At 41.1% G+C, this 15,886-nt stretch overlaps 1 protein-coding gene across 3 annotated transcripts in view; it reads right to left on the bottom strand.

Moving 5' to 3' along the window:
- RBM26 (RNA binding motif protein 26) overlaps positions 1-10,222 on the bottom strand; it is a 46,749-nt gene extending 36,527 nt beyond the window's left edge. For all 3 annotated transcript variants that reach the window (XM_058044907.1, XM_058044909.1, XM_058044908.1), the window contains exon 1: positions 10,111-10,222. In XM_058044907.1, the coding sequence (XP_057900890.1) occupies positions 10,111-10,181 (71 nt within the window). In that variant the 5' untranslated portion in view covers positions 10,182-10,222. The remainder of the gene's footprint in view (positions 1-10,110) is intronic.
- Between the last annotated feature and the right edge of the window lie 5,664 nt (positions 10,223-15,886).

Raw genomic sequence — 15,886 nt, 5'->3', positions numbered from 1 at the left:
GTACACTGAAAATGGAGAGAAATTTAGGGGATCATTATCCATTTGGCATCTGAATTCAGAATTCAATGTACAATTAAATACAGAGCACCTTGATGTAGAAGTTGATGGTCTTACACATATCTACAAAGAACTTGAATGAAGAAACGCATGTATCCACATTCAGCAGAACACTATTTAATATAAATGGCAGATTTTTTACAATGTTTCACAAACAGCAATCTACAATGAACTTTGTGGTGGTGGTGGTGTAAAGCCTGCCAAAGCAAGCGAGACTACTGCACAAAACCATTCATGTTTCAAAAAGAGTAACTAATGAAATAGTGAGACATTGGTCTCAAACAACTTAATCTCCTTTTTTAGCATATACCAAAGAAGACTTCAGGCCCCACAAAACAATGCAAGATTGAATGGATGCATACTGGTCATGTGATACAGACAACTTATTTGGGTGGTCATCAAAGTTTGTACTAATGTTTTAAAGAATAATAATAAGAAAAAAACCTGCACTGATGCATCCTGACTGTACATGCTTTCTAGCAAAAATAACCAATAAGAAAAATCAGGAGGGAGGGAGTTGCAGGGAGTTGCACTGAATATGAACATTACACAAATCCTGCTCTAGCATAGAGGTCCAACAGTCATCTAAAGGAAAAAGAAGTTTGAAATCCCTTCCACAATGAGTAAAATATAAATATTGGAGCTTAATTATTAATCTAAATGTTGAGCATTGAAATGACATTATTTTGGACACTGGGCAAAAGAACCCAAATCCCTAAGCAAACATATCGCACAACCTAATTTCTCTCGCCAGAGAAACTTATCTCCTGCACAGCAAGCAACATCCCCCATGCAGATCTGCTGAGCAAAGGAAGCCAATCTGTCAGCATTACTTATGGACAGCCTGGGCCCAGCACAGAGAGCCCTGAAGTTAAAGGTCAGAGCTCCAAATGTAACCCAGCATCCTTTAGAAAGGAGGCAATACTAGAATTTCATGCTGAAAAAGCAACTTGGGCTGCTAGTGGATGTACCTCTGTATTCCATGTCAGTCTGCATTATTTATAGATACAGGAAATGGGAGTTCATAATCATTGCAAAAGAACCCATGGACGCTAAATGAACAAAATATATACTGCTAATCCAAACACAGACTGCACACTGACTAGAAATTCTTCAGAAATTTTTCAAATCTAGTTTGCCCCATTCAGATCTGACAATTCTTTATCCAGAAGAAAATACAGTCTGAGCACCAAGTCAATGCACAACCTACACAACCTCCTCCTAGTAGGACTCTAACACCTCAAGCACCTGAGCACATCAGCCAAGCAAATTATCTGAAAGCCCAGTGTCAAACAGTATTCATCACAGTCTGTAATGGTTCTCTCTAAGCCTGCAGCAGGCACTAAGATCAGCATTTCAAAACATCAATCCTTGAATTTGAAAAGTCGTTAACTTTTATTACTGTTTCTTCACACAACTTCAATGGTGCTTCAGATTTTCAATACTTTCCCAGTTTCAAGCTGAATTGTGCCATGGAAAATTAATGTGCTGTTTTCATCATGATAGGTGGGGAGGGGAGCAGACAATTTTCACATGATTATCCTCAGTTTTTCTTTTTTAATTTCAATTTCCATAAATTTGGTTCTCATTCAATAATATGAACAGTCAGCTGTCGTTCAAAATCCTCTACAACTTACTTAAATGACACACGCACTCAAAATTTAGTGGGGGGCAAAAACCCAAGTCAGTCTAGAAGGTAAAAATCTACAGCTCTGAACCACTACAATGCATTTTAATTCTCCAGCTCCTACAGCACTGACTATACAACAACCTCATATTCAGTTTAAAGCAATTCCCCTTTCATGAGCAGGATAAAAACCAGAAAATCTTCTCTGGAAAGCCACCTAGACCATAACAAAATACACAAACCATAAATTATCCCCCAAAAAACAAACCCAAAAGCCCACAAAACCACACAAAACCAACAAACAAAACCCCAAAACCCAAACAAACAGATGATGTTCAGAAATAATGAACAGTTAACGCTTTCATCCTTCCTGCAATGATGACTTTGGAAATCTTAGCAATCCTGCCCACCCCAGGACTCGAAGTCATCCACCCAACTCCAAGATATGCTTACGAAAATATTCTCAATGAAAACGTACTTTAAATTTGCAAAACACAGGATCACTTTCTGCTATGCACTCATGCACGTTTCAACATTTGTCACCCTGTACAGCCACATATCAACAAAACAAAATTATTGCACTGAATTCTACTATTATTATCATTCAGTGTGTACAGAGGAATTTCTACTACAATGAGAATTTACATGCTTTCAATTTTGGCTACTTAACAAATACCATTTTTTAAAAATACTAACAGGCAAATTATTTCAAATTGACACTAATTAAGCAATAATGAATACAGTGAGTTTTGTGGCAGAGTGAGATAAAGATGCTTTTACAAACCAGCACTAGTATTTTCTGTGCTTTCTTTTGATTTCTTAAAATGAAACTGCAAATTATCTCTACACAGATAGAGGCTGACTTGAAACACAAGTCTCTTCTATATCTATTCTTCAAAGCTTAAAAAGCTCCACAATTAATCTGTTTTCCCCACACTAATGTGAAGACTGTTTCTCTCTATAGTATCTTAAATAAATCTGTCAAGTCTATAATATGGTCTTTTACGGCTTTTCAAACTTTTGCAATGCCTTTTTTTAAGATGATGTTAAAATTAAATTGCTAGCAACCTCAAGTGGTGGAAGAGAGGACTAACTGGTCTCACAAAGCAAAAAAAAAAAATTAAGTTTACAAAACTGTGAATAAAGGAAGTCTGCCTGAAAATTTTTTTATAGCTATCAAGATTTCTAGACATAATCTTTAATAATTTTGTTTGGGGAGAACTCTTTTAAAAAGTAATTCCTTTCCATTTTTTCACTCAAACTTAATTCTGAAATGTTCTGTATAAATTCTCCATCCACTGGTTTAGTCAAAATCCGCTGGTTTGGATTACGGGGCCTTGAGTTTTTCTGACAAACAAGATCTTATGTTCTCTAGTTTAACAGTATTTTCTTAGAGAATAGCAGTCTTTGTGTGTGAATAATACGCAATATGCCTGCTCTGTCTCAGTTGTGCATACATGGATTTTTCACTGATTTTTCAGCTAGCTTTGTCAGTTTTTCTAAACCTCTTTGTCTTGCATTTTATGCTCTTATAATCGACTTTGTTTTGTTAACAAGTAATGTGAGAATAAAGAAAACAGTAAAGGCATCCATGCTGATGGCAGCAAATACACAGTGTAGCACAAGGATTTGTCATACAATATATGTATCATGCTATATTCTTGCAGACTGAAAGATAACAGAGAAAGATCCTTAACTAGTATCTCAGAAAAATGAGAATACCACCAACACATTTCAAATACTAAGTTGCTCTAAAAATGAACAAAAAGTTTGTCATTTGATTCTACTGCTCATTGAATAATATACATTTTCAGTCATTAAATGCAGGTTTGAATTTAATATACTTGAATATAGTGTGGTAGATCAGTCCTCACCATAAACACAATTTGTACATTACAAGTGTGACAGAACTTTATACATAACTTCATTCTTATGATAACTCATGGCTACCAGAAAAATGGTCACATTCATTGAAGCGTGCAGAAAAACATTTCTCAACTCTGATTTCCCTATCTTCATCCCCTCAACATACCGCAGCCATGTGCTGCAAGCACTAATACACATCTGTAATCACAAATTTCTCCTCCTGTTTTCACTTGTTTTCTTTAACAAACAAACAAGCACCAGCTGGCACAAGTAATCTGAATTCATTTCCACTGCAGCAAGTACATCCCAGTGTGTGCTACCACTAAACACCACAGCATGTTTTGTTACTCCTAGTGAGTATATACATGCATGTATATTTCTGAGTATATATCATATACTCAGAAATATACATCTATCTATTGTTCCTAGCTATGTTAAATGTTTTTACCTCCAGTAATACTTTTTTGCAGTCTGTGCTCTCTAAGTCAGAAAATACACAGTTACTACTCCTCTCTCTTAAACAAGGGAGACTGCTCATGTAATCCTGCTTTAATAAACACAGTACTGAATATGCAGGTATAGATGGAAGAATTCTCTTGTGAGATCTCTACATGTTCTTCAGAGAATTATACGGATACCTCCAATTGCTATGCAACAGATAGAAGCTTCAAAAAGGAAAGCAATTCCCAATCAAATATTCTGCTCAATCACAGAAGGAACAGTTCAGTAAAGCTCACAGGAAAGTTCAAAAACTTATGTTTCTGACCTCATGTTGTTTTGTGCTCATTATTTGAAATTACTATTTCAAATAAAGATAAACCAGAAAAGATTAAACTGTCAGGGTAAATTTAAGTCCCATTTTTTTTGTTGCAAATAATATTTGAAAAAGGAAAAGTAATTTGGCTGAGTGACCTCTCAGTACAGTATTTACTTCTTATTTGAATACTCTGCAATTCATTAAACACTTTTTGTTTCCAATACTCACATTTTTTTAAATATAAAATATGTTCTGAGAACCCACTTGACTTTTGAATCACCAGGCAACTACAGACTTTAGCATTAGATGAGAAATGGAGCATATGAGGAATAGATATAAAAGGTGTTAGCAAGTTAGTCGTGTAGCTGTACGTTCAAAAGCCCTTATTAACCTTACGCTACTGTTTTAAGATGTACAGGAACTACAAAAGGGGATTTTTTTCTTCAGTTTTAAAATTAAATGTACAAACCAAAAAGATGCTGCAAATCCTGAAACTAGTTCCCTGACAAATTTAAACTACCACAACACAGTGAAACCTCAGAAACACGTCAGTAGTCCTCCAGGCAACAAATGGTGCTGCTGTAGAGGAAATGACATGTAGGTGCATGCTATTTGCCATGCTCTGATCCTGTGTTAATAACCTAAATTTCAGAGTGGAGTTTTGTTACCTGAAGACCAACTGCTAAAATACTGCTCAGTTCTTGACATTAACCAAGGTGGACATGGCTGTGTTTGAAGGCAGAGAGAAATGCTTTCTACTTGCAGGGCTGAGTGGGTGCAGAAAGGTGTACGTGGCCTACTGGGCAGCACAGCCAGCTTAATTCAGGCAGTTGCGCTACTCTGTGGGTACTAAAAAAAAATCTATAAAGAGCTATGGTGTAAAGTAATATGGTGCAAACTTGCTTCAGTAAGTAAAATGAATGACAAACTCATTCAGCAAGATCCAGCTTTTATCCTGAGACACTATTGTGGCTGAGGAGGACTACTCTTATGATCCTCCCTTTAACTACCTCTCTAACAGTACTTAAAGCAATAGAAACACATCGAGGAATGCTGCAGCCTCCGGAGCTGCTATTCAAGCTAATGATGCCATTAAATCAGTTCGAAATGATTCTGATACCCAGATCTGACATGTTCGTACAGCTGCAAGCAGTAATTGGCAGCCTAGAATACCACCCCTAGATTCAAGACAGCTCTCATGAGGCAGAACAGCTGTCAGCTTGCTGGCTCTCCTACACCCATTCAGTGCAGAAAGCAAAATTCATCAGTGTCTCTGCGACTCGCAATGCAGTCAAAGGGGTTTCACTTCACTGCAAGAACAAAAAAGGTTTGCTGTAACAGGAGTAATTTTCTCCTTTTTATTTTCTGCTTTCAACTATACCTAATAGTACCAATCTTCTAATACTAATATAATATTTTTACTCAGAAGCTTAGCAGAATCAGCACTCTAAGCTAGGTACCTCGATTTCTCAAACACAGTAGCTCTCTGTGAGTCAGGTGAAAAAACTATCAGGTTTCATAGCAGATGTAGAAAAATAACTAGTGTTAAAAACTACATACCACTGATGTACATTTGTGCTTTATTTGTCTTACTTACAAATAGCTTCACATGAGGTGTTAGCAAAATGAGTGAAATGAAGAGAAATGCTTATTGCCTCTGAACTTCTTAGGAAGTTTTGTGGAAAATCAGAGAAATCTCATGGTGGTCCAGTAAGTGTTAAAGGTAGGATGATGTGCCACATGAAATAAATGACAAGGTTTTTCATTTAACTTATTTCTATGCTTCCAATGTCCTGGCTTATTAGCATAGTCCTTACAACACTGTTAAAACTTTTTTATTTGCTACCTTTTCTCACTAACCTGTGAAGCCAAAACAAAGGGCTGAAAAACTTGACAAACAAAGAATAGTGAGAGCATAACACCAGAGGACACAGATCACTGGCCAAAAAATATTCCAATGATAAATATACTCAAAATATTCTTTAAACAATTTTCATTTTATTCCATCTGATGAAAGTCATTACAACACCCCATTCACTTACAGAATTCACCAATGAAAAATATCTTTCCATTTAAATGAGGTATGCCTAAACATGCGCAATGTTGTTGTAGGCATTTCATCTTTTTTTCAAGTTTGATTTAGCACAGGAACAAACCTTCACAAAAATGTAAATACAGTGAAGTGGAAAAAAATTAAGATATGAGAGCCTTAATCAAATTGAAAGTAAAATTCAGCAGGCCACAAATATTTCAATTTAATTTATTTTACACAAAGTAATTAAAACCAAGGAAACTTTCCAGTGTAGAGAATTAGGGCAAGGGGGAGAATATTACAATGTCTTAAAAGCAAAATTGTGAGCATAGCATTAGTACAAAAAGCTATTTTTTTTCACAAGTAGAGATTCAAATAAATTCAAGAAAAAAAATTAAAGAAATCCCTACTTGGAACTTTGCCAAGCCAGATCCTAATATTCCAGCAAGGACTCCATACAGTTTGTAGAGTATCTGGAACGGACTTGCAGGAAAGAAACTCATCACAATTGACAGGCTCAGTGAGTGCCTTGTTAGTACAGAAATCAGAAGTGACAGGCAGACGGTTATATTCCAAGTTTAACATTTTCCAACACTTGATAGAAACCATGCCACAAACAAGAAAGTGTGTAACACCAGAAACTTAGCTCATTGCTGTCTGCAAGCAACGAGGATGACTGGTAACAAATGCCTTCTTTACAGAGCTGACTGGAGCTGAATATACAAGATAATTCTAGTCAAACACACAGTAGCCACAGCACAAAAAGCCTCTTGCCAGTTTATTTGTACTGGTACTACAGTTACACGGCTGTATCTGCAATGATTCTGTGCGTATATTTAGCAATTCTGCACCAAGAGTTACTTGGTGCAGAATGACAAAAGCAGCCTTTTCTTGAAGAGGTGTAGAAAGCTCCTACAGACCTATTACCCCTAAACCGAGCTGGACTTGCAAAGGCTCCAGCATGGCAGCATTTGCAATTTCTGCCTCACTGCAACAAGACAAAACTCACATAAGGCCTTTTTGTATGGATGATCACCAAGGCTTTGCCAAAGGCATTAGAGTAGTCCAAAACAAGCAAACAAACCCAACAACCTACACTAACAAAATTCCAAATCTTAAATCCTCCACCATCTCTCCCCTTCAAACATTCTTGTCTATGAACACTGTTTCCCAGAGACTCCACATGAAAGCAGTCCAACAACCAAATCTTGTCCTGTCTATAGAATTACATAACGCACTTGTTTCTTTATATTAACAAGTCAGCATTTTTAGAACTGTTTAAAGACGAAATGAGACAATTTTTGTGGCTATTGCGATATTTTAATTCTGAAACATTATGTTTTAGAAGTATGTGCATTATGGCCTTTGGAACAAGTTATACTTGCTGATTAAAAAAGGCTAGCTCCTTGCAAAAGGCAACTTGGAAAGTGCAGCATGTTCTAACTCTTCAGCTCTAGGTAACTAGCACACAAATATAGATCTAGACATGTTTGTATAAAATTTATTTATGGTTCTTCTTAAATGCACTTCTCCCCTTGAAAGGACCGAGACACCACCTCCATAATGACCTAACACAGGGGTGTCCTTCTTAGTGCAGTCAGGAGGTTCAGCCATGTATCCTGCAGCTGAAGGTTTCTGAAAGAGCCACTACACAACATTTGGCACTTTTGTTTCATTAACAGGAAAAGACAAACCAAAAATCATTTCTGGGCTACAGCAACACCTTCAGAGGATCAGCAGTTAGCACCTCACTGCACCAGTGGTGCAACAGTTACTACTTTAGAAGTAGCTGCACACTGAAATTTTCATGCAGCCAGAAGCCACGGCTGCAGTCACACACTTCAGAGAGCTGACACCAAAAGCACCTCCAGGAGTACCTGACTCCAGGAAAGGGCAATACATCTCCACCAATTCTAATATCTATTCAACAATGCACTTACACAGGACACGGCAGAAAACTGAATGACAGTCACTGCTGGTTTGTTTCCTCCCAAAGCTAAAAATGCAGAGAACTCATCATCCTCCAGACAAGCATCTCCCTAGCTCTCCACAGTTTTCCAAAACGACAACCACATTTGATCTGCTCACACACCACATTTAACCTAAAAGATACATGCTGGTCCTCTAAGTGGGAAAATCAGAAAATTGCACAGATCATGAAAGGCGAAATCTCAATTTTACCCTTGTAACTGGTGACTATTGCTAACAGAGCTCATGGTTTAATATTCAAACAAAGAAACATGGACCAACCTGCGTCTGTTCTAAGCCTCTTAACCAGCACATTCTAAAATACTGGCATCAAACTGCTGATTGCCCTTAACAAAATATTCATACAAGAAAGTACCCAGAAACTAATAGTGAGCATTATGCAGCAGAGGACTAGGGAAGTCTATTACCCCTGAACACAACATATTGCATTATACCAACTCAAGATAAAAAGTAATTCACCTACCCCAAACTACAGCTTTACAAGATGATGCCCTTTCCCCCCCCCCCAAAATAAAAATCTTAAACGTCAAACCTTTTATAAGAAACACTCAGTGTAATTTGTTGTAAGCCTAATTCAAAGACCACTGAAAGCAAACTCAGTTCATCTATTTCAGTGTGGTCTTGATTAGACCATATGGAATAAAAGAGAACCACTACCTCCTCCCCACCACCTCAAAAAAAAGCCACAAACAAAAGAACAACCCAACTGAAGTTCTCCTAAAAATGTCCCAGCATCTTACAACTTTTTCAAGTTATTACAGCATAAGCCCTACAAAGTGTATCTGTACATACAAATAACTAATGGCTCTGGAAGCAATAAAGAAAATTTTGCTCCCCCATCTGAGCTCGTCAAGAGAAAAAGCTACGGGGGGCAAACACCTCAGCACAAAAGCTAACACCAGACTGAATTCAGGAGCTCTACTTCATTTAACTCAAATCAAACTCCAGCCAATTTAATTCAGACATGTTAAAATAGTGGTCCAGAATGACCACTGGACCAAAAGTGGTCCAGAATGACAAAAAAAAAGTGCGTGCTTTAATCTGTAGACACCATACTTCCAGAAGATACACCTTTAAAACTAAGTTCACGCTTCAGTTCCACTAAAATACCACTCAGAGAAGGAAGATGTATTTACAGAAGAGCCCCACTTACTCACAAGAATGTTATCCTTAGAGGGCACGCACGTATTCACAAACAAGCAAATTATTCTCTGGGGCTCCTACTCCCAAATCCTCTACTGATGCAAGTTTTATTTGGGGGAAGGGAAACCAGAGATCGTCAAATACTCCAAATAACCAAGAATGATGTGCGACGAGCCTGCAGGGACGAGCCCAGGACCCCGCTGGACGTCCCAGCGGCACCTGAGCCCTGTGGGAGCAGGTCCCGCACGGGGCGGCGGGCCGTGCCCATCCCCGCTCATCCCCGCGGCCGAGCGCGGGGCACGCCGAGCTGCACACGCACACGCGGCGGCTCCCGCTCTCCCCGGGCTACAAAGGGAAGAGGAACGCGGTCGCTAGGGGGGGAAGCTGCATCCTCTGGAGGGAGACGGTCCTACCTCCCGGCCGAGGACGGCGACGGGAGAGCGGGAGAGCGCAGGAACGACGCGGTCCCTCACACACCGGGAGGCGGCCGGGAAGAAGGGTGCTGAGAGGGCATCTCCCGGGGTGCCCTCCCGGGACTCGCCGGCACCGCGTTTCCCGCCCCTGCGGATCCCCATCTTCTACACGGGGAAGGTTTATTTCGAGGGGGCGAGAGGGCAAAGAAGGGTCGCGGTTACTCACATGGGCTCCAAGGTTTTGCTGAGCCAGGATTTCAGCGCCTCGAAGTTTTCTATGATCATTTTAACCACCATTCAGAGCGGCCCGGGCCCCCCGCCTCCCCGCCAGCAGCAACAGCAGCAGCAGCAGCCCCGGCGGCGGGGTCCGCGCCGCCCGCCGGCCGGCCGGCACCCCGGCTCCCGCCGCGCCTCCCGCACTCTCCGCCGCCTCCCGGTTGGGCAGAAGCCGCCCGGCAGGGGCCGGAGGCCCAGCGACACGGAGGGGGCGGAACCAGCCGAGCAGCGGCTGCTTTCTGCGGGCCCCGCTCTCGCCGTTCCTCTGCCGGGGAGCGAGTCCCGGGCGCAGCGCGGGTCCCCCCTGCCGGAGGGCGGCGCGGCCGAGTGTGGCGGCGGAGCGGGACGGGCGGTGCGCAGCGGGACGGGACGGGACGGGACGGGCGGCCCCCCCGCCGCCCTGAGCCGCAGCGCCCGACACAGCGAGCGCCCGAGCGAGCGGGTAAGATGGCGGCGCCCCGCTGTCGCGAGAGCCCAGAGTCTCGCGAGGCCGGGCGGCGCGCGGGGGCTGCCGGGAGGCGGGGCCGGGCGGGGAGGCCGCGCTGCGGGGGCGGGTGGGGGGTTCTGAGGGGCCGGGGACCCTTCAGAGCCCACGGCGTGAGGGTGCCGTGGCTGGGCGGAACAGTGCTCTAAGGACAAAAGAAATACCATGGTGTATTCCCGACTGGTGTTTGAAATGCGCATGTACTTGTTTTGCTTCTTGGAAACACTGATAGTCTTACCTAATATGATCACAGAACGGGTGAGACTGGAAGGGACCACATTGGGTCACCTGGCCCAGACTACCTGCGCTGGCAGGGTCATCCTAGAGCACATTGAACAGGCTTGCTTCCAGATCGTTCTTGAATAACTCCTTTGAGGAACACAACCTCTCTGGACAGTCTGTTCTTGTGCAGGGTCACCTGCACAGTCAAGAAGTTCTTCCTCAGATTCAGGTGGAACTATTGTGCAGCAGTTTTTGACCATTGCCTCTTGTCTTATTGCCCAGCACCAGCCTGGCTCCATGCTCTTGGCACCCTCCCTTCAGATAATTATTGATGAGATCCCCTCTCAGTTGTCTCTTCTTGAGGTTGAACAGGCCCAGCTCCCTCAGCCTTTCCTTGGAAGAGAAATGCCCCAGCTCCTTAATCCACAGCATCTGGATCGGTCCAGGAGCTCCATGTCTGTCCTGTACTGGGGAGCCCAGAACTGGACACAGCACTGCAGAGGGGCAGAGTCATCTCCCACAGCCTACTGGCAATGCTGTTCCTGAGGCACCCCAGGATACCATTGGCCTTCCTGGCCACCAGGGCACACTGCTGGCTCATGGATGGCTTGTAGTCCATCAGGAACCCCAGGTTTTCCTCAGCAGAGCGCTTTCCAGCAGGTCACCCTCAATCTGTACTGGTGCTTGGGGTTAGTCCTTGTAATAAGCCACAAGGTGGACACAATTGCTGCTCTGGGATGCAGCAGAGAGCAGCCCCCCAATCTCCCGGGCAGCCAGGAGTTGCTGCAATAGGGAACCACACCCTGGACGAGGAGGAAGGGAGGCACAGCCTTTACTCCCTCGGCTCCCCACATGCAAATTCCCATAAATGTTTGGAACTGACAGGAAAAGGAAAAACATCCAATTTTTTTTTAACTTTTTTTTTAAAGAAGATGTAGGACCACAATAAAAGTGTTTGAAAACATGGGACTTGGCAGCAAAGTTCTGTGTCTTCCTGACATGGGGGGGGTCCCTGCTCCTCAGGGTGCACCTGGCGAGAGCCCAGCCCCTGCTGCTGCTCAGACCCCCATGGACCGCAGTGGTGGGAGAATGTAGGACGGCTCCCTGCACACCTTGCCCACCAGTGTGACACCTTCCCCTGGAAAGTTATGTATGTGCTGCTTTCTCTGGTAGCCAGGGTTAACCGAGCACTGAAAGAAAACATTCCTGCTTGATGCCCCTCAGTCAGATTGATCTGCGCTTCCCCAAGATCTGCGTCCCACCTGAGCGCCCGAGCCAGGCGTTCTGCACAGGCAGCGCACAAAGGCGAGTGTTTCACAGAAATCATTCACTCTGCCTTCTTGGGGTGACTCCTGAGCTGCCTGCCTGGCGTTCTCAGAGGGAGAGGAACTTCAGGTCATTCACTGTCACCGAGACAGCTAAATGAGACCTGGAGGAGGCTAAGGCTGCCTGCACACAATTATTTGTGACTTGATTATGATTTTTGAAAGTTTGTTGAAGACTGGAGAGTGTGGCAAGCCAACCAAATAAGCTGCCAGCTTAGTAGGTACTTTGGTGAGGATTTCCCAATTACAAGATACACTTCAATTTCCCTGCATAGCGGAGAATGAACAGCACATCCTGTCAGTAGACAGAAAATCACCAGAGCCTGAAATTTTCTGGACACTGTTCTATAAACATGTAAAAAGTCCTCGATTCACAGTCACCAACTTGTACATTTACTCCCCATGAACATGTAAAAAGGGTCAATAACCTCGGGATTCTGATGGGTCTCTGAAGGGACAGGCACATAGAGATTAGACATTGTGATAAGAATCTTAATTTGTTTCTGGATCTGTCCCCTCAATTCTTTGCAAAAGCCAGTGTCTAGTGAAAATAATTTAGACTGCACTCAGACAAGCACTGCAACTACCTTTGATCCTTGGATATACCACAGCCAGCAAAAAAACACAGACTCTAAGGCTTCCCCACATAAATGTAAGGATATAATCACAGTAGCAACTTTTCTGATATTTAAATTTTCTAAACTGCTTTTTCAGCCCTTTGGGAGCACAATGCTGTTAGTAAATGAAATTAGTGATCACAAAAAGGTTTTCACAAATACATTTTATGCACTGGGTAAGGCTTGTCTGTAGGTGGTAGTTTCTGAACATTTCTGTGTTTATAGAAATGTGCTGTTGTCACGCTTCTGTAGTAATATTCAGAGTAACTGTAATAAATAAATAAATGCTGAATTCCCTGTTCTAGAGTTTGCAGACTAAAAATCCCAAAAGCCTTAGAAATACTTACAGCCCACCTCTTCAGAAGTGACTGCAATGTTTTGTAGCATCTTTTGGGCAATGTTCATTTCATTTCACAGCTGGAATTACAAGAATACAAAATAAAATTATTTAATAGATCTGAGGAAATAATTTTCTCTGAAATATAAAGTATCTATATATAGATATGTATAAGGTGGCTACTATTTAAGATAGAAATACCTTTAGGTTCGTAATAGTTTTTAAAACACACAAAAAAGGAATCATTTTTACTTGACTCAAACTTCATTCACCTGTGAAATCAGTACTTTAACTAAAACCAAAATCATAAAGATCATGTTTCATTTAAGGCAACATAAGAATCTGGACAAAGGGTCAAAGTAATAATTAACTTCTACAGTGTCATAATTCTGTAAGACAAATAAGTTTTTATTTCTCCTGCAGCTGTTCAATATAAAATTCACAAACTGTTAAAGGGAAAAAAGAACATAACCTAAATTTCATCCCTAGCTGTACAAAAAAGCCCTGAAGGGGGTAAGAAGGAAAAGAGAACAAGCTGAACAAGTATCCTTAGATTTCAACAATTTAATGCTTTCATTTAAGAAATCAGTTACAGCTGATACATGATAGTGACATCATATGGGTACCAAACATTTATTAGGAACTAAATAACTACCTAATAATTTCAAATCTTTGAAAATTGACATATACTGTGGATTAATATAAATGTTACATTTTAACATCAATAAACCCAAAATATAAATAAACTGTTATGAAAATAAAGTAATACAAGCCTAATTCTCTTAATTCATGCATCACAGACTCCTAATAGCCCTTTTGGCTTATGAAAACTTTGTTAAGTTCTTCAGAGTAGTATAGATGCTTTCATGTGTAATAACTCCCAAAGTTCATAGGTTTGGTGTGCACTTAGATTGAAGTAATCTTATCTAACTCGATGTAGTGACCTTTGATGTCTAGAAACAATGGGTTGTATTTATTCACATTTTTATTGGATCCCCTGCTAACATGAGAGCTGAATGAGGCCAGTGAAGTTGAGAGATCGATCCTTCCTGACATTTCTTGAGATTTTTTTTTCACTGACTCCTCTCCAAAGCCATTGAACTTTTACCCATAAGCAATCTTTGTCAATGTGTAAAGCTGCAGTTTTTAAGTGTTAAAGATTTTTATTTGAAAGGTGAAATTTTCGTAACTTTCCATAGGTGTCTTTTTAACCCAGATTTGTCCCTCTTTTTTTAAATACAAAAAGCAGCTGTAGAAGAGAATAACTTTCAGGCACATCATCCAACTTTTTGCCAAACCTATACTACCTTCATTAGTCCCTGTTTCTGCCATACAGGGAAAATAAAAATGTTAATTCTTCTTTTTCATTTGTGTGTCTATGGTTTGGTTGTTTTGGTTTGGGTTTTTTCTTTATTGAGTTTAATTTTCTTTTGAAGACAAGCCAGACTGGTCTATGTTACTAAAAAATTATTGAATCTATGCTTCTAACACTTCACCTTTTTATTTAGGAAAATGCAATTGCATTTGGAATTGTATTTAAACATTCATCTCTGACTGGAGGTTTTCTTCTAGTGTTAAATGTGATTCTGGTTTTGTGTAGCGAGTATAACACACCAGACTTGGGGTTCCTAGTGTCTGTTTTCTCCCAGGAAAAGTATTTCTGTGAGAAAACAGGGACTCCTGTTTTCTCCCAGAAAAAGCATTTCAGTATTATAGACCTCAGGTGTATCAGACCTGTTATCAAGGGTTCCTTGTCCCTGAAATTTAACACAAGCCCTAGCATCAACACACTGGCTAAAAAGCAGGGCTGCTGAAACTGGCCAGCATCAAGATGGGTCAATGAGCTAAACCATTTTTTATGTAGCTCAGATTTTTAGTTTGTTTAGTTTGTTTAGTTTTGGGGCTTGCCATTGGTTGCTATCTAGACAAATATCTGTACATTCACTGCCTTTACTCTCTGTAAAAGGATCAAATGATATTTCTCCTGATGCTCCTTGTCTATGGTAAGTTTCATTTCTGGAGGTGTCAATATGAGTTTTGAGAATAATTTCTCAGAATTGATCCAGACCTGAAGACTGCCCCTTCCATCCTTCACAAACAGAAAATGTTTATCAGTTCTTGAGCATCTGAAAGCTGAGGCACTTTTGCCTTTCTCCATGAATACACCTACTAATGCTTCCACAGGTATAACAAAGCAGGTCAGCTTTGTAATGCTTTCACTTGATTGTGGTCCAAAAAGATCAATGTTCATAGGAATGTTTAGTCCTTTGCTTTTTTACTATTGAGTCCTGAATAGTTTAACCAAATAGAACCATTGCTACTTAAAAAGCAGGGTCTGTAGAAGCTCACAGAGCAGATGGTCTGTAAGATGTAAATATCTTCCTCCAACCTTGAAACCAAAACTTTAATTATGAAATAACCTCTGGACATTAGACAACTTCCTTGTACATAGTCTTTGTATGCAACAGCCTTAAACTTTGGGATTATATTATATATCTCTCTGGCTTTCTCTTGCTGCGGGAAGTGCATAGGTGACATCACTGGAGAAAAGGGATCCACACAGCCCTGCTGAGCAGGGGAGGACTCCAGAGGTGCCTTCCAAACTTAAGCACCCTACAATTCTAGGAAAGGCTTTGTGCAGTGTCCCAAAGCCACAAGTGTTTGAAGTATTCATAGCTGGTGCATGTAGCATTTAGCTTGAGATTGCAAGTCATTGAATAAGCATTGCTTTTTTTGAAATG

Source organism: Melospiza georgiana, chromosome 2 (assembly GCF_028018845.1).
Source record: "Melospiza georgiana isolate bMelGeo1 chromosome 2, bMelGeo1.pri, whole genome shotgun sequence".
Lineage (NCBI taxonomy): Eukaryota > Metazoa > Chordata > Aves > Passeriformes > Passerellidae > Melospiza > Melospiza georgiana.
Note: the sequence above shows the minus strand (reverse complement) of the source record. Positions and strands in the feature narration are given on the sequence as shown.